The 19,147-nt window shown below is 37.7% G+C and overlaps 1 protein-coding gene across 2 annotated transcripts in view; it reads right to left on the reverse strand.

Annotated features, from left to right (window-relative positions):
- Positions 1-19,147, reverse strand: part of PHF8 (PHD finger protein 8) — a 93,371-nt gene that overhangs the window by 10,230 nt on the left and 63,994 nt on the right. For both annotated transcript variants that reach the window (XM_037153670.2, XM_037153671.2), the window contains exon 18: positions 13,843-13,938. In XM_037153670.2, the coding sequence (XP_037009565.1) occupies positions 13,843-13,938 (96 nt within the window). The remainder of the gene's footprint in view (positions 1-13,842; positions 13,939-19,147) is intronic.

Consider the following 19,147-nt stretch of genomic DNA (forward strand, 5'->3'; position numbering starts at 1 on the left):
AAATAAAAAGAAATAAGAGCATCTAAAATGAAAGGAACAAGTAGAACTGTCATTATTTGTATATGACATGATACTATATACACAGAACCCTAAAGATTCCATCAAAACATGATTAGAACTGATAATTGAATTCAGTAAAGTTGCAGAATGCAAAAATAAATATTTGGAAGCAGACTGCATTTTTATATACCAATTACGAACTACCAGAAAGGGAAACAAAGAAAACAATCCCATTTACAATTGCATCAAAAAAAAATATCTAGGAATAAACTTAAGCAAGGAGGTAAAAAAACCTGTACTCAGAAAACTGTAAGACATTAAAGAAAGAAACTGAAGAAGACATGAATAAGTGGAAGCACATACTGTGTTCATGGATGGGAAGAATTAACATCATCAAAATGTCCATACTATACAAAGCAATCTATTAATTTAATGCAGTTACTATCAAGATTCCAATGGCATATTTCAAAGAACTAAAACAAATATTAAAAAATCTATACGGAATCACAAAAAGGCCCGGCATAGCAAGAGCCATCCTGAGAAAGAAGAACAAAGTTGGAGGTATCGATGCTACCTGATATCAAACTATACTACAAGGCCATAGTAATCAAAACATCATGGTACTGGCGTAAAAATAGACACAGATTAATGGAACAGAATGGAGAGCCCAGAAATAAACCCACACCTATATGGTCAATTAATATATGACAAAGGAGACAAGAACATGCAATGGGGTAAAGTCATTCTATTCAATAAATGTTGATGGCAAAACTGGACAGAGACATGCAAAAAAAAAAAATGAAACTAGACCGCCCTCTTACACCATATAAAAGAATAAACTCAAAATGGATTAAAGACTCTAATGTGGTATGACTTGAAACTGTGAAACTTCTAGTAGAAATCATAGGCAGTAAAACCTCCAATACTTCTCTTAGCAATATTTTTTATGATGTATCTCCTGGGGCAAGAAAGACAAAAGAAAAAAATAAACAAATGGGATCACATCAAACTGGAAAGCTTTTGTATAGCAAAAGAAACCATCAACAAAACAAAAAGACAACCTAATGATTAAGAGAAGATATTTGCCAATGACACATCCATTAAGGGGTTAATCTCCAAAATTTATGAAGAACTCATTCAACATCAAAGAAAAAAATCACCAAACAATCCAAGTATAAAATGATTTTTTAATTTTTGAGAGCCCTCCATACTATTTCCCATAGTGGCTGAATAAACACTTCTCCAAATAGGGAATACAGATGGCCAGTAGGCATATGAAAAGACACCTGGCATAATTAATTGTCAGAGAAATGCAAATTAACACCACAATAGGTGATGTTTCACCTCACAACTGTCAGAACAGCTATCATTAATAAATCAACAAACCACAAGTGCTGGCAAGGATGTGGAGAAACGGGAACCCTGGTGCACTATTGGTGGAGACAACAGATTAGTGCAGCCACAGCGGAAAAGAGTATGGAGGAGGCCTCAAAAAATAAAAATGCAACTGCCTTATGACCCAGCCTTTGTACTTTAGGATATATATACAAAGAAACACAAAAAACCAATTAGAAAGAATATTAATATATGCACCTCTATGTTCGGTGCAGTATTATTTACAAAAGCCAAGATATGGAAGCAACCCAACTGCCCATTAATAGATGAGTGGATAAACAAGTGGTGGTACATATATACAATGAGGTATTACTCAGCCATAAGAAATCATGAAATCTAGCCCTGAATGCTGTGGCTCAGTGGACTGAGTATTGGCCTGCAAACCAAAGGGTTGCTCGTTTGATTACCAGTCGGGGCACATGCCTGGGCTGTAGGCCAGGTCACCAGTTGAGGGCATATGAGAGGCAACCACAAATTGATGTTTCTCTCCCTTCCCTCCCTTCCCTTCTCTCTAGAAATAAATAAATAAAATCTTTTAAAAAATAATGAAATCTTACCATTTGTAACATCATGGATGGACCTAGAAGGTATTATGCCAAATGAAATAAGTCACACAGAGAAACACAAATACCGTAAGATTTCACTTACATATAGAATCATAAGAGCAAAGTAAACAAACAAGCAAAATAGAAACAGACTCATAGATACAGAGAACAAACTTATGGTTGACAGAGGGGAGAAAATATTGAGCAAAAAAGATGAAGGGATGAAAAACTGCAAATTGTTAATCATAAAGTAGTCCCAGGGATGTAAAGTACAGCATAGGGAATACGGTCTATAATATTGTAATAACTCTGTATGGTACTGGGAACATACTTGAAATATCAGTGTGAACACTTTGTAAAGTATATGACTGTCTAACCCCCACCTGTACACCTAAAACTACTGGAAAATAATACTGAATGTAAACTGTAATTGAAAAATAGCCCTGGCTGGTGTAGCTCAGTGGATTGAGCACGGGCCTGTGAACCAGAGGATCGCAGTTCGATTCCCAGTCAGGGCACATGCCTGGGTTGCAGACAGGTTCCCTGCAGGCCAGTTCCCTGCAGGGGATGCACTAGAGGCAACCATACATTGATATTTCTCTCCCTCTCTCCTTCCCTTCCCCTCTAAAGATAAATAAATAACTCTTTAAAAAAAAGAAAAAGAAAAAGAAAATTTAAAAACACACACACAAAAGGTGCTAAATCTCAGTAAAGACAGTGAGCTTAGTGGTATTTTAACATGCCCTAGACCCATCCAGGTCTAGGTCTCCTGAGCTCAAAAGTAGTCCTGAAAGACAAAAGCTCGCATTCCCAGTAATGTAGGGAACAAAAAGGAGCTGGAGCTTCCTTTCAAAGCCTAGTGCTAAAGCTTCTCCATAGAGGCTATTTATCAAAAGTATTTAAAGGCAAGTGCTTAATGTCACAGCTCTTAAGGGCATAGGTAACACTTGGTTTAAACAATAGACTAAACCAAAAGTTTAAAATGAAAAGCTGAGGAATGAAATATCCACTGGGGATTTTAAAAGCTCCCACAAATTTATGGGAATCTAGAAGGCCCTAAGCATTCATAAGGTCTATGTGAATGATCAGGAAAGACTTAAGAGAGCCCCAAGCACTCATCTCTGGCTCAAAGAGGCTCTGAAAGGCAGGAAGCCTAAGAAAGTCGTAATTGCCTGTCTGCCAGTTGAAGGCACATAGAGCCCCTTATCTAGCACTGAGAGATTTACTGACTCTAGGCATTTCAGGAATGTCTGTTCAATCATTAGATGACCACTAAACTAACTGAGTAGAGACTTCAGTAGCCACAAACAAAAATACATACTTTAATGACTTTTCTGAACTAATTCTATAAACAAAAAAATAACAAGTAGCAACAAAACAAACCCTGGAAAGTAGAGTGGGGCATATATGATTTCTAGAGTTGCCACATTATTTTAAATATTCAGTTTTCATAAAGAATTGCAAGACATGCAAAGAACTAAGAAAGTGTAGGCATACACACGAAAGCAAGCAACCAATAAACACTGTACCTGACTTCATAAACAAAGCTGGACTTACTAGACAAGGATTTTATACCAGCTATTCTAAACACATTCAAAGACATAAATAAAACCATATATAAAGAATTTTAAAAAGTATGAGACTGATGTTTCACAACACAGAAAGTACCAAAAGATGGAAATTGTAAGAAGGAAACAAATAAATATATTAAAGTTTAAAAGTCAAATAATTAAAAGGAAAATTTCACTGGAGGGTTTCAACAGCAGGTTTGAGCAGACAGAAGGAAGAATTTGTAACCTTGGGCCCCAGCTGGTGTGGCTCAGTTTGCTGGAGTCCAAAAGGTCATGGGTTTCATTCCTGATCAGGGCACATACCCAGGTTGTGGGTTCAATCCCCAGTCGGGGCACGTACAAGAAGGCAACCAGTGAATGTTTCCCACATTGATGTTTCTCTCTCCCTCCCCTAAAAGCAATGAAAAATGTCTTCGGATGAGGATTAAAAAAAAAAGAATTAGTAACCTTAAAGATAGGTTGACATTTTTCCAGTCTGATGAGTAGCAACTAAAATGAATGAAGATAATGAACAGAGACAAAGAGACCTGTGAGATGCCATCAAATGTACCAAAATACACGTTAGATTCCTAAAAGAAAAGAGTAAAAAAGGGCATAAAGACTATTTAAAAAAATAATCACTGAAGCTTTTCCAAATTTGATGAAAAACATTAATCTATACACCTAAGAAAGTTCAACACACTATGAGTAAGTTGGAATGAACTCTAAGAGACTATACATCATAACCAAAATCAAAGGCAAAGAGAGGACCTTGAAATCAGCAAGGCAGAAGTGACTTGTAACATACAAGGAATTCTCAAAATGCTGAAAAATACTGTCAACCAAGAACTCTAAAGACAGCAAAACAAATTCATTGTTAATAGACCTACCCTAAGAAATGCTAGAAGCTCTTCAGGTTAAAATAAAAGGACAGTACACAGTAAGTCAAATCCACACAAGTAATGAACATTAGTTCATAAAGGTAACTAAGCAGGTAAATGTAAAAGAAAGTATAAACATATTTTTGTTGTAATTCTTTCTTGCTTCCTATCTAATTAAAAAGAGAGCTACATAAAGCAATAATCATATCTCTATGTTCATGGGTACACACTGTATAAAGATGTAACTTGTGACAGTAATAGCATAAAGAAGAAAGAATGGAACTATAAAGGAGTAAAGATTTTGTATATTATTGAAATTAAGTTGATATTAATCTGAATTAAAATGGGACACTACAAAGTAGAAAAAGCTCAAAAGAAGACAGCAATGGAAAAATGAACAAAACTAAGACACAGAGAAAACAAACAAACAAAATGGATGTAAATCCAACTTTTCCATTTATTACATTAAATAATGGTGGATTAAATTATGCAATTAAAAGGCAAGGGACTGACGGAATAGACAAAAACTCATAATCCTACTATATGCTGTTTACAAGACACACACTTTACTTTTTTGAAATTTTGTTTATTTTTATAGAGAGAAGAAGGGAGGGAGAAAGAGAGAGAAACTTGATGTGTGAGAGAAACCTAAATCAGTTGCCTCTTATATGCCCACAATCAGGGACCAAACCCACAAACCAAGCAAGTGTCCTGCCCAGGAATCGAACCAGCAACCTTTCACTTTATAGTACAACACCCAACCAATTGAGACACACAGGTCAGGGCACAAGATACACACTTTAGATTCAAGACACAAACAGATAAAAACAAAAGGATGGAAAAAGACATACCATGAAGACATTATCCAAATTAGAAACTGAATGGCTATGCTAATATCAAATAAAATAGACTTTAATACAAAAATTGTTATTAGAGACATAGAGGGGACATTTTATAATGATAAAAGAATCAATCAATTAATAAGATATAAGCTATAAACCTATATGCACCTCAAAAAAAGATCCCAAAAATACATGAAGCAAAAACTGACTTAAGTGAAGGGAGAAAAATAATTCAACAACAGTTGAAGACTTTAATGCCCCACTTTCAATAATGAATAAGATGAATAGATAGAAGAACAGCAAGAAAATATACATTTATGATGTCTCAATAAAAATACCTTGAGAAAGAATAAACAAATGGGACTTTATCAAAATAAAAGGCTTCTCCATGGCTAAAGAAAACAGCAGCAAAATGAATTGGGAACCAACTGTATGGGAACATATATTTGCCAATGATACCTCAGACAAGGGTTTGATCTCCAAAATACATAAAGAACTCACATGACTCCACTCCAGGAAGACAAACAACCCAATGAAAAAAAATGGGCAAAGGGCCTGAACAGACACTTCTCCACAGAAGACATACAGAGGACCCAGAGACATATGAAAGGATGCTCAGCATCACTAGCCATCAGATAGATGCTAATTAAAACCACAATGAGATACCACTTCACACTAGTCCAAATGGCCATCATAAACACATCAACAAATAACAAGTGCTGGAGAGGATGTGGAGAAAAGGGAACCCTGGTATACCACTGGTGGGAATATAGACTGGTGCAGCCACTGTGGAAAACAGTATGGAATTTCCTCAGAAAACTAAAAATGGAACTGCCTTTTGACCTGGCAATTCCACTGCTGGAATTATACCCTAAGAATCCTGAAATACCAATTCAAAAAAACCTATGCACCCCACTGTTCATAACAGCACAATTTACAATAGCCATGTGCTGGAAGCAACCTATGTGCCTATCGGTAAATGAGTGGATGATAAAATTATGGGACATGTAGGTGATGGATAGTATGCAAAAGAAAAAAAGGAGCTCCTACCCCTTGCAACAACATGGATGGAACTGGAGAGCATTATGCTAAGTGAAATAAGCCAGGCAGTGAAAGACGAATACAGTACATCTCACCTATAAATGGAACCTAATCAACAAAACAAACAAGTAAGCAAAATATAACCAGAGACATTGAATAAAGAACAACTGACAGTAACTAGTGGGGAGGTGGGAGAGGATAAAAGGGGACGAGGGGGAAGGGTTGTCAAAGAACATGTATAAAGGACCCATGGACTAAGCCTGAGAGGTGTAGGATCAAGGGTGAGAGGTGGGGATGGCTGGGGTGGGTGGGGGGAAAAGGGAGACAAGTGTACCTGAACAACAATAAAAAGAGAGAGAGAGAAAGAAATGTCTTGAAAAAAGTATGTGCAAATAGAGCAAAACAGTCATCATTAAATATAGGTGATAACTATATGGGTATTCATGATAATAACCTTTCTAAATTTGTGTATATTTGAAATGTTTCATAATAAAAAATATTAAACATAAAATGGTAAAATATTTACTGATTATTCTTGTTCTTATAATCACATTAACTTGATTATTGTAGCACTGTCATATAATATTTTTAAACATCTTGTAAGGCTAATTTCATTGACTTTTTCTACCCCCAAATGCTTCAATCACACCTGTTTACTCTTTTAAATTAATTTTAGAATGGGCTCAATGCCAAATTCCATTAGGATTTTGATCCGGGATAGTGTTAAACCTATACATTTAATTACTGAATCTTTAAAACACTCAGTATTTCTAACCAGGCAAATGGTACACCTGTTTTTACTCGGTCTTCATGTTCCTTGGTCAAGTTTTGCAGTTTTCTTCATGTAGGATCCACACATAATCTTAAGATTATTCTTGGTAATTTTATGCAATTGTAGTTATTAACAATTGAATCTTTTTTTCTCAGTGCATTATGGTTATTATTTATATATAACAATTCTTGATACCTGGATATCTGGTTTATATTCAGTGATTACCCAATTTACTGACATCTTATATTAATTCTAACAGTTTTCAACTAATTCTCTTGCATTTTCTAATTATATAATCAAATTTCTTTCACTTGTCAAGCACATATTGAACACCTCACACATACCAGCAATACATAAAGTGCTACAGAGACAATGAGGACAAAAATAAATGGGGTTCCCACCGTCAGGAAGTCTCATATCATGATAATATGGTCTCTTAATTTCCAATAGTTACAGTTCTTATTTCTGCTTCATTCCTAATTATGCTGTCTAGAACTTCTAGAACAATACTAAGTGATGATGGGCATATTTTTCTTATTCTTATTTAAACGGGAATACCCTTAGTAGAATGCAGCGATCTTGTGGTGTTAAGAGACTACTCTGAAAATATGATAAAAGTGTTTAGCTTTCTACCTATAGAAATATACATTCATAGATATATACATTTAAATTAAAACTACAAAGGTGTTCATTACCTGCTGTCTGAATAGGGAAACAATGGATCAGATCAATTTTTATATATGAACATTCAGACTTCTAGCCAAGATGGAGGCATAGGTGGGAACACTGTACCTCATCGCACAACCAAATTTAAGGACAACAAAGATTTAGAAACAAAAACACAACCAAAAGAGACAGAAAACTGAACTGTATGGAAGTCCGACAACAACGAACCATTCATCCAGACCGGTAAGAGAGGCGGAGTCAGCGGCTGGCAGAGCGAGGTTGCCGCAGAGAAAAGCGGTGGCTGCCAGACTATCCCAGGCATGGGCAGACCCAGTGAGGGTGCAAGGCAGCTGGCCAACCACGGTCATACATTCACACTCAGATAAACCAGGTGAAAAAATGGACAATGAGACAGACCAGGCAACCCAGGTACCCAGCAATGAGAATTAAAGCCCAAAAGCACTGATTAGGGTTGAGGTGCAGAGAGAGGCTCCCAGCCTCACAGGAGAGCTCACTGGAGACACCCACAGGGTCCTAGAATGTACACAAGTCCACCCACCTGGGAACCAGCACCAGAAGGGCCCAATTTGCTAGTGGGAAGTGGCAGAGGGGACAGAAATCCAAAAGAGAGCAGGAAAAACACCACTGTTCTCTCTGTGACCCCACCCCCACATACAGCATCACAACCCAGCCAGGGTGTGTTGCCCCACCTTGGTGAATACCTAAGGCTCCGCCCCTCATACATAACAGGTGTGAACAGACCAAAACATTATGGCTGAAGCAGAAGAACAGCTCAAAACCTCACAGCCAATATTTGTAAGTGACCAAGAGATAGCCAACCTATCAGATGCACAGTGCAAAACACTGGTGATCAGGATGCTCACAGAACTGGTTGATTTTAGTCGCAAATTAGATGAAAAAATGAAGGCTACACTAAAGTGAAACGAAGCAAAATGCACAGGGAACCAATAGTGATGGGAAGGAAACTGGGACTCAAATGAGTGGATTGGACCAGAAGGAAGAAAAAAAACAACCAAACAGAAAAAAATGAAGAAACAAGAATTCAAAAAATGAGGAGAGGCTTAGGGACCTCCAGGACATCTTTAAACGTTCCAACATCAGAATTATAGGGGTACCAGAAGGAGAAGAAGAAGAGCAACAAAAGGAAAAGTTATTTGAACAAATAATAAAGGTGAACTTCCCCAATCTGGCAAAGGAAATAGACTTCCAGGAAGTCCAGGAAGCTCTGAGAGTCCCAGAGAAGGTGAACCCAAGGAGGAACACACCAAGGCACATCATAATTGCATTACCCAAGATTAAAATGAAGGAGTGAATTCTAGAAGCAGCAAGAGATAAGGGGACAGTCACCTACAAAGGAGTTCCCATCAGACTCAGCTGATTTCTCAAAAGAGACCTTACAGGCAAGAAGGGGCTGGAAAGAAGTATTCCAAGACATGAAAGGTAAGGACCTACATCCAAGATTGTGGTATCCAGCAAAGCTTTCATTTAGAATGGAAGGGCAAATAAAGCGCTTCTCAGATAAGGTCAAGTTCAACGAGTTCATCATCACCAAGCCCTTATTATATGAAATGTTAAAGGGACTTATCTAAGAAAAGTTAAGATAAAAAATAGGAACAGTGAAAGGACAGCAAACTCACAGTTATTAACAACCACACCTAAAACAAAAGCAAACTAAGCAGAGAACTAGATCAGGAGTGGAGCCACAGAAATGGAGATCACATGGAGGGTTAGCAACAGGGGAGTGGGAGGAGGAGAGGTGGGGAGAAGGCACAGAGAATAAGTAGCATAGATGGTGGGGAGAAAAATAGAGAGGTGGAGGGCAAGAGTAGTGTGGGAAATGTAGAAGCTAAAGAACTTATGATACATGGACAAGAACTAAAGGGGGGGAATGGGAGGAATGAGGGGAAGGGGGTGTGGAGGGTAGAGGGGAATGAAGGGGGGAAATGGGACAACTGTAATGGCATAATCAATCAACTATATTTAAAAAAAGAAACATTCAGATTTTTAAATGTAGAACCAGGGAAAGGTATCATAAACAAAATTATATACATATATGAAGGATAACTATTTCCTTAGTGTATGAAATGGTCAATTTGAAAAGCCTGAACACATACAAGGATAAATGGGCAAAGGTCAGAAATAAAATTCACCAAAAAATTCTAATGCTACTATGAACATATAGGAAAGTTTAATCAAGCAAATAAAAATAAGATATTGTTGTTTGCTTATGTATTACCAAAGATGAAAAAAATATCAAGGTGGATCTCAATCCAGTATCAGTTTCCCTTTCTTGCTTACTAACAAAACACATGGCTTTGTGGGACAGAAATGTATGTGGCTAAAAACTGCATCTCCTGGCCTCTCTGGCAGATAATCTTGGCCATATGACACAATTTCAGTCAAAGATGATATTAAAAAGGTGGAACTTAAAACTCTTTGGGTAGTGATGCTCAGCAGGCCTTTTCCTTTTTCCTTTTGCTCCTCTTCTTCTCCCTGACTAGAACTCAGAGACCCTCTGTGGGAGGTAAAGCCATTGCCTGGTGCCTCTGAAGGGATAAGCATTCACAAAGAATGCCGATGGGCTGCTGTTGTAGGAAACCACTATTCCTAACTGATATGCCCAATGCCTGTGAGGATTTGTATCCAAGTGCCCTCACACGTGGCTGGTGAGACTGTACACTAGTACAGCCTTTCTGAAAGGCAATTTGGCAATACATATAAAAACCTTTAAAAATGTTCATATTAACAAATTGCATTGATTGTGGGTATGTAAACAATCTCTAGGATGTAACCATTAAGCGAGAAAAGTAAAGGACGTAACAGTGTCATAAACAAAGCAACAAACAACAAATGTTGGAGAGGTTGTGGGGAAAAGGGGTCCTGAGTTCACTGTTGGTGGGATTGGTACAACCATTATGGAAAACAGTATGGAATTTTCTCAGAAAAATAAAAATTGACCTGCCTTTTGACCCAGCAATTCCACTGCTAGGATTATATCCTAAGAATCCTAAAACATCAATTTCAAAGAACCTATGCACCACAATGTTCATAGCAGCACAATTTACAATAGCCAAGAGTTGGAAGCAACCTAGGTGCCCATCAGTAAATGAATGGATCAAAAAATTGTGGTACATATACACAATGGAATTCTATGCAGCAGAGAGAAAGAAGGAGCTCCTACCCTTTGCAACAACATGGATGGAACTGGAAAGCATTATGCTGAGTGAAATAGGCCAGGTGTTGAAAGACAAGTACCATATGATCTCACCTTTAACAGGAAGCTAAACAACAAAACAAACAAGCAAGCAGGAAAAAAAAAAAAACCAAAGACACTGAAATAGAGAACAAGGGAACAGTGACCAGAGGGGAGAGGGAAGGGAAGTTAAGGGGAAAAAGGGGGAGGGATTTGGAGGAACAAATAGGAAGGACACAGGGATGAGAGCTAAGGGGGGTGGAAATGGGAGGGAGGGGGGGAGCAAGGGTCGGGGGAGGCTGGGATGGGAGAAATAGACAAAAAAACTGTACTTGAAAAATAACTAAATAAAATTTTTTAAAAAGTATGCTTCCAACTGAGTAAAAAAAGAGGGGGAAATAAAAAATATATGTGTGTTTACTTGTATATGCATAAGCTACCTCTGAAAGAAGAAACATGAAACTGTTAACAATGGCTGACTCCAGGTGGAAAACTGGAAGGCTGTGGAAGAACAGGGGTTGGAGCAACTTTTCACTGTATACCCATGTACTTATTTTTCATAGACCTTGGCCCTTCCGGAGTTTCTTAGAGATCCATCCTAAGTAAATAATCAGATATACAAACATTTACATAAAAAGATGTTTACTCCAAGCCCTGGCTGGTATAGCTCAGTGGATTGAGTGTGGGCCTGTGAACCAAAGAGCCATTCCCAGTCAGGGCACATGCCTGGGTTGCAGGCCAGTTCCCAGCAGGGGACTCATGAGGGACAACCATACATTGATATTTCTCTCCCTTTCTCTTTCCTTTCCCCTCTGAAGATAAATAAAATCTTTTAAAAAAATAGTAAAGTTGTCTCCATTAAGAAAAAAAAAGATGTTTACTCCCAATGTTATCACTAATTGTGAAAACCTGAGGCTAAGCTAAATGCCTCACATCAAAAAAGAAGTTATATAAATGAGATATATCCATGTTACAGAATACTTTGTAACCATAAAAATATTATTGATAAACAATGGCACAAGGATGTGCTCATGACAATATTAACTTACTTAAAAGGCCAGATATATTATTGGTTTTCAACTTTTACACTCAACTTCTAGTCAACGTGGAGTGTTATTCACAAGACCATGTAAATGTTAACAATCCTGACAAATGAATGAAAAAGTGTGGCTCACAGAAGGTTGGAGGGAAGAAGAGAAAAATAGCAGCCCTAATATCCTTATCTCAGAGAGTGGGTAATCCAGAGAGACCGACAGAAACTGATGGAAGGAGAAACAGAGGTTAAGTTAATAAATCAGGAAATTATGTTATAAAACCTGTAATATTGAGTTTTGGAAGTAACCACAACAAAAATGAAAGCTATAAGGTTGTCTTATAGGCAAAAGATTGTAGGTGGGAAAAGTAGAGACAGAAGACCATTGCATTTCATCCTAAACTCCTCCATACTATTTGATTTGCTACCATATACACACGTTACACACATTAGTTTGAATAAAGGGTGAAATAATGTTAAAGTACAATATATGTTTTATACACAATGTGATTTCAACCATAAAAATAAAAATGCACAAGAAAAAAGACTAGAAGGAAATATGTCAAAATATTAACAGTGGTTGCTTCTGAGTAGCACAATCATGGGTGTTTTTTATACTTTCTTCTATATTCTGTATTTACACATTTTCTATTATGCTAATAAGTCAAAGTATATGATAAAATAAAATCAGAAAATAGGCCCGAAGAAAGAAAAAAGAAACATTTGTTGATTGACACACTACAAGAACTCTTTCCAGGACTGCCCTGCCACACGACTCCCCCAAACCCAAGCAAACACCAGAAAAGCCAAATAAGGTTGGGTGGGGATTGCAGGCCCTTTATTTCCTAGGAAAACATAGGTACTGAGATGCCAGCACCCCTTGTGGCAGTCTGCTGCAATGGCTCTCAATTTGCTCCCATCTCCTGCTATGCATGAGAATTTTGCAGCTCCCCCTTTCAAGAGATGGAATCTACTTCTCTACCCATGAAATCAAGGCTTGGCCATGCATCTTGCTTTTGGCTGATGGACCAATGGGAAACATGACACAAGCAGAGGCTTGAAAAGTGCTTGCACACTGGGGCTTGTCCTCTCTTGATGCTGGATACCCTTGTGCTTGCTACCTTGTGAAAGAGCTTGGCATGGCCTTTTTGTGGATAAAACACCACATGTAAAGAAGTCCCAGCCAAACCACGTTAGGTCCCAGATACCTGAGGGAGACCTTTTCAGACCATCCAGCCCCAGCGAAGTTGGTCCAAACTGGAACAACAGCTCTGTCAGTCTGGAGAATCGTGAGAAATGACCAACTGTTGTTGTTCTAAGCCATTGTTTTGGGTAGCTGAATGAATGAGCAGCAAAAGCTAACTGACACACACTCCACTGTGAAAACCACCCAGCCAATGAGATGAGTAAAATTATTTTATTATTTTCTAAATTCCATGTTCAACTCAATGATCATTCTCTTCCTTTCTCAGAGATGGCCTCTCAGCCAGTAATAGGCGACAGTCTAAAGAGTCTTGGGCCTTGTGGAGCTCAAGAGTCAGCACAATTTCCCTCCACTGACATTAATATTAGCAAAGGGGTATGAAGATGGTAACAGAATGCTCTTAAACGCCTTCAACTGCTTGCTAAAATCTGTTTAAGGTCTTCCTTGTTTCATCTCAAGCCATGTAATATCAGAAGCAAAGTGCTCCATCACCTCTGGCTTTGCTGAACTGAGTGCATGAACCATGCCTCGTTGATCATTTTTGCTTCAGCACCTAATATCTGGCACACAGCAGGCACAGTTTGCTAAATAAACAAATGTTTATTTGACTCATGTCTTCCTATATTAAAAACCCCCTTACTTCTAGTCTATTTCTCCCTCAACCACTCCTACAGAGTTTAAGGACAAAATATAGATCACCTTTAGGACTCCATGGAGCATCATCTGAATTCTTCTTTTTCTTGGGTCGAGATTTCAAAGCAGGGTCATCATCATCAGACTCCAGGGAAGGGTAAACTGCAGTGAGAGGGGAAAGCAGTGTACACTGAGATATCATCCAGAAGGGTGAAAACAGAATGATACATACTTCAACTCCTACCACTGCCCACCCAAGTGCACCCTTTACTTAATCTAGCACATTCGCATGCAGGAGTCCCTGAACGTGCCACATACTTTTCATGCCTTTCTACTTTTGCAGCATTGCTGCAAATGTCCTTCTCCCAGCATCATCTAATTCTATTTCACTCACATAACACCCATTTAGTGAGTAATTTCAGAAGTTCCTTTACTGACCTTACAAAATTCAGCTCTAGATTCACTTCTTAAAGCCTTCCTCATTCTCCTAATCTGATCTGGATGCCTCTTCAACTCTCCATACTATCCTGTGTGTATCCCTACTGGAGTTATTTATTATCTAGTGCTTAAGAGATAATCATCAAATCTGTTACTCCCAATTTACCAAGAGGATATGTGTATTGTTTGATTTCAAATGAAGGGAGCCTAATATAAAGCAGAGTAGGTGCTCAATAAGTGCTGAATTAATGAAAAAAGAATGGTACACACATTATTCACAAAAGGGGAACAAAAAGACTACTTGGGCTCAATTATGAACAAGATTACTAGAACTCAGTATTCTGAATGAAAAAACACATACAAGCATCTCATACTATACACATACAAATATCCAGTTTTATCACACTCTCCTTACAATCCACAGACAACATCTACAGGATTTAATAGGAAGGTGGTCTAAAAAAGTCCTATTCATGTGGTCAAACTCTGCTGCTGCTGCTAAACCTAAAAGAGAAGCAAAATGAGATCAAAAACTTCCTCCTAATGACCAGTGTCAAATTTCTCTGGAAGTATATACTTCATCAGAGGAATCCAGTCTCCCACTTTCTTCCGGATGGGCCTCTTTGTAGGAAAATGAGCCCATCTTTCAGGTCTTCCTCCTTGAGCAAAGAGGTAAGACCTCTTCCTCCTGACTTATAAAGATCTTTTAAAAAGGGGTCATTGAAAAAAAAATAATAAAATAAAGAGGGGTCATTGATTGTCCCTAGAAAGAAATGACTACTGGTAACAGTTGTTTGAGAAAGGTCCCATCCATCCCTACTAGCCCTGATGGTCATCAATGTTATTTTGTTGGGTCTGAAAGGTTTTTTTGCCTCAAGGAAAGTCCAGTGAGGCAGAAAGACCTTGAGTGTCAATATCAGACAATTACTTTGAAATCCTAGAGTGACCCGCTATCTTTATAGCCTAAGAGAAATTCCCTAAGTCTTCTATCTTCACCTATAAGACTGAATAGATACTATCTGCCTTGCAAAATTGTGAGGAATGAGAAATAATATGTATAAAGTAACATGCAAAAAGAATTCTATTTTAAGGTTAATGTCTCATTCAAGAGGGGATAAGATATAGGTCATAATTAACTCTAGACATTTAAAGAAAATACAAATAAAATATGCATATTAAAAATATAAGTGTGCAAGGAGTGATGCTTCCCAAAATTTGGATTTGGAAGCTCCAAGAATCTGTCCCTCCTTGATGCAACGATTAAGCTGACAAAAACTGTAATAAATATTTTGGGCACTATGGAATCAGAACTTACACCAACAAGGAGAATGCTTAACAAAGAAAAAAGCTGCTTAATTTAGACATTTAAGGAAATCTGTCAGAAAATATCAAGGAACATAACCTTTGCAAAAAAAAATCATTTGCAAAGTGACTAAATAAATATGTAATTGTAGCCCACAATAAGCAACAACATTAAACTCTGGGAAGAAAGAAAAATATGATTTCTAGAATTACCATATTATAATATTCAAAAGCAATTATGAGGCATTGAAAGAAACGGAAAATTTTATGTATAAAATAAGATACTGGTAAACTTCATGATGCAGAGATTGGACTTACTGTACAAAGACTATAAATCAACTGTCAAATATGATTTGATCATATTTGGTCAAAATACGATTGAATAGAACCACATCTCAACAAAAAAGACTACTACTAATTTTTCTATCAAAAGATAGAAAAATTTTTTTAATTTAAAAAAATTTCTTAAAAAAGAGAAAATATAAAAAGGAACTAAGTGGAAATTTTGGAGCTGAAAAGTACAGTGGCTTGAATAAATAATTCACTAGAAAGGTTCAATCCAGATTTTGAGCAGGCAGAAGAAGCAATGAATGCAAAGAAAGCTCCACTGAAATTAACCAGTCTGATGAGTAGAAAGAACAAAAAAAAAAGAAGAAAAATGAACAGAGGCAAAGGGATCTGTGGGCTACTATCAGGCATACCAACATATTCATATGGGAGACCCAGGAGAGGACAGAGAAAAAGAGGCAGAAAAGCTATATGAAGATATGATAGTGAAAAACATTCCAAATTCTATGAAGTACATAAAAATAAACATCTAAGAAGATGAAAAAATTATGAGTAGAATGAACATAGAGATCCACACCGAGATATATTATACTCAAATTGTCAACAAAGACAAGTGGAGAATCTTGAAAGAAGCCAGAAAGCAGTGGGGTGATGTAGTTCAAGTGCTAAAAGAGAAAAAAAAATGTTGCCCAGGATGGTGTGGCTCACTGAATTGAGTGCTAGCCTGCAAATCAAAGGGTTGCAGGTTGGATTCTCAGTCAGGGCACATGCCTGGGTTGCAGGCCATAGCCCCAGTAGGGGGCACGTGAGACACAACCACACATTGATGTTTCTATCCCTGTCTTTCTCCCTTCCCCTCTCTCGAAAAATAAATAAATAAAATGTTTACAAAAAGATTATTATGAACTTTAAAAAAATTGTCAACAAAGAATAATATATTTGGTTAAACTATCCTACAAAAATGAAGGCAAATTAAGATGTACTCAAATAAACAAAGGCTTGGGGAATTCATCATTAGTAAAGATTCCCTTTAAGAAATGCTAAAGAGAGTCTAGGCTGAAATGAAAGGACATTAGAGAATAACTTAAAGCTATATGAAAAAATTTAAAAACAGCAGTAAAAATAACTATAAAGGTAATTATAAAAGCTACTATTGTTGTATTTTTGTTTCCTGTATGATTTAAAATTCCAATGCATAAAATACCTATAAATCTATGTCATAAGAACTCTCAGAAATGAACATATAAAAGTCAGGTGTGTTTTTAAATGTTAGTAATGAACAATCTCTAGAGGAAATTAATAATTCCACTTTTAATAGCATTGAAAAAAATAAAGTATGTAGAAATAAATTTAATCAAGGAGGTGCAACACTGATATATTGATATTACCTAATCGACAAAAGAAAAAAGCAAGCAAAATACAACCAGAGACATTGAAATTAAGAACAATCTGACAGTAACCAGAGGGGAGGTAGGAAGGGATAATGCAGGGAAGAGTTTTCAGGAACCACTACAAAGAACACATGGACTAAACCAAGGAGGAAGGTGGAAGCCAAGGAGGGAGGTGGGTTTGGCTAGGGTAGTGGGAAGTGGTGGGGGGAAATGCAGACAAGTGTAACTGATCAATGATAAAATAATTAAAAAAAAGAAAATTACAAGACTTTTTGCCAAGATGGAGGCATAGGTAGATACACTTTACCTCCTCGCAAAATCGAAAGAAGGAAAACAACAAATTTAAAAACAAAACATAACCAAAACTGCCAGAAAATCAAACTGTATGGAAGTCTGACAACCAAGAAGTTAAAGAAGAAACAATTCATCCAGACCAGTAGGAGGGGCGAAGACAGGCAGCCAGGGTGGAGAGGACACGCTGTCAGACAGTGGCTGAAGGACCAGGTAGGTGAGGGGGTGGCAGGTGGACCAGGTTGTCCCACATTTGCCTGCAAATAAAACAGGAGGAACAACGCAGAAGCGAGACAGATCATACAACCCAGGGTTCCAGCACAGGGGAAAAAAGCCTCAAACCCTGAGACTGTAAAAACCTGTGGGGGTTGTGGCAGCAGTGGGAGAAATTCCCAGCATCACAGGAGAGTATGTTGGAAACACCCACAGGGTCCTAGAATGTACATAAACCCACCAAGGAATGTACATTCCACCCACCAAGGAATCAGCACCAGAAGGGCCCAATTTGCTTGTGGGTAGAGGGGGAAGTAACTGAAAACTGGCAGAGACCCAAGTAAGTGGCATTGTTTCCGCTTGGACCCCTCCCCCACATACACAGCTACAGTGAGGTGAGGTGGGTTGCCCCGCCCTGGTGAATACCTAAGGCTCCGCCACTTACAACATAACAGGTACACTCAGACAAAGAAATATGGCCCAAATGAAAGAACAGATCAAAGCTCCAAAACCAGAACTAAATGATGAAGAGATAGCCAACCTATCAGATGTACAGTTCAAAACATGGATACTCAGGATGCTCACAGAAATGGGTGAGTATGGTTGTAAAACAGAGGAAGATGTGAAAGCTATACAAAGTAAAATAAACGAAAATGTACAGGGAATCAACATGATGGGAAGGAAACCAGGACTCAAATCAATGATTTGGACGAGAAGGAAGAAATGAAGTCAATCAGAACAGAATGAAGAAACAAGAATTTTAAAAAATGAGGAGAGGCTTAGGAACCTCTGCAACAACCTTAAACATTCCAACATCCAAATCATAGGGGTGCCAGAAGAAGAAGAGAAAGACCAAGAAATTGAAAACTGATTTGAAAAAGTAATGAAGGAGAACTTCCCCAATCTGGCAAAGGAAATAGACCTCCAGGAAGTCCAGGAAGCTCAGAGAGTCCCAAAGATCCTGGACCCAAAAAAGCACATACCAAGGCACATCATAATTAGCCAAGATGAAAGATAAGGAGAGAATCTTAAAAGCAGCAAGAGAAAAGAAGAATTACCTACACAGGAGTTCCCATTAGACTATCAGCTGATTTCTCTAAAGAAACCTTGCAGAGAAGGAGCTGGAAAGAAGTATTCCAAGTCATGAAAGGCAAGCACTTCCACCCAAGATGACTCTATCCAGCAAAGCTCTCATTTAGAATGGAAGGGCAAATAAAGTGCTTCCCAGATAAGGTCCAGTTAAAGGAGTTCATCATCACTAAGCCCTTATTATATGAAATGTTAAAGGGACTTATCTAAGAAAAGGAAGATGATCAAAAATATAAACAGTAAAATGACAACAAACTCACAACTATCAACAACTGAACCTAAAAATACAAACACAAAAACAAATACAAACTTAGCAAATAACTAACACAGGAACAGAATCACAGAAATGGAAAGCACAT

This window comes from Artibeus jamaicensis, unplaced genomic scaffold, assembly GCF_021234435.1.
Source record: "Artibeus jamaicensis isolate MK-2021 breed Jamaican fruit bat unplaced genomic scaffold, CSHL_Jam_final contig_1410, whole genome shotgun sequence".
Classification (NCBI taxonomy): Eukaryota; Metazoa; Chordata; class Mammalia; order Chiroptera; family Phyllostomidae; genus Artibeus; species Artibeus jamaicensis.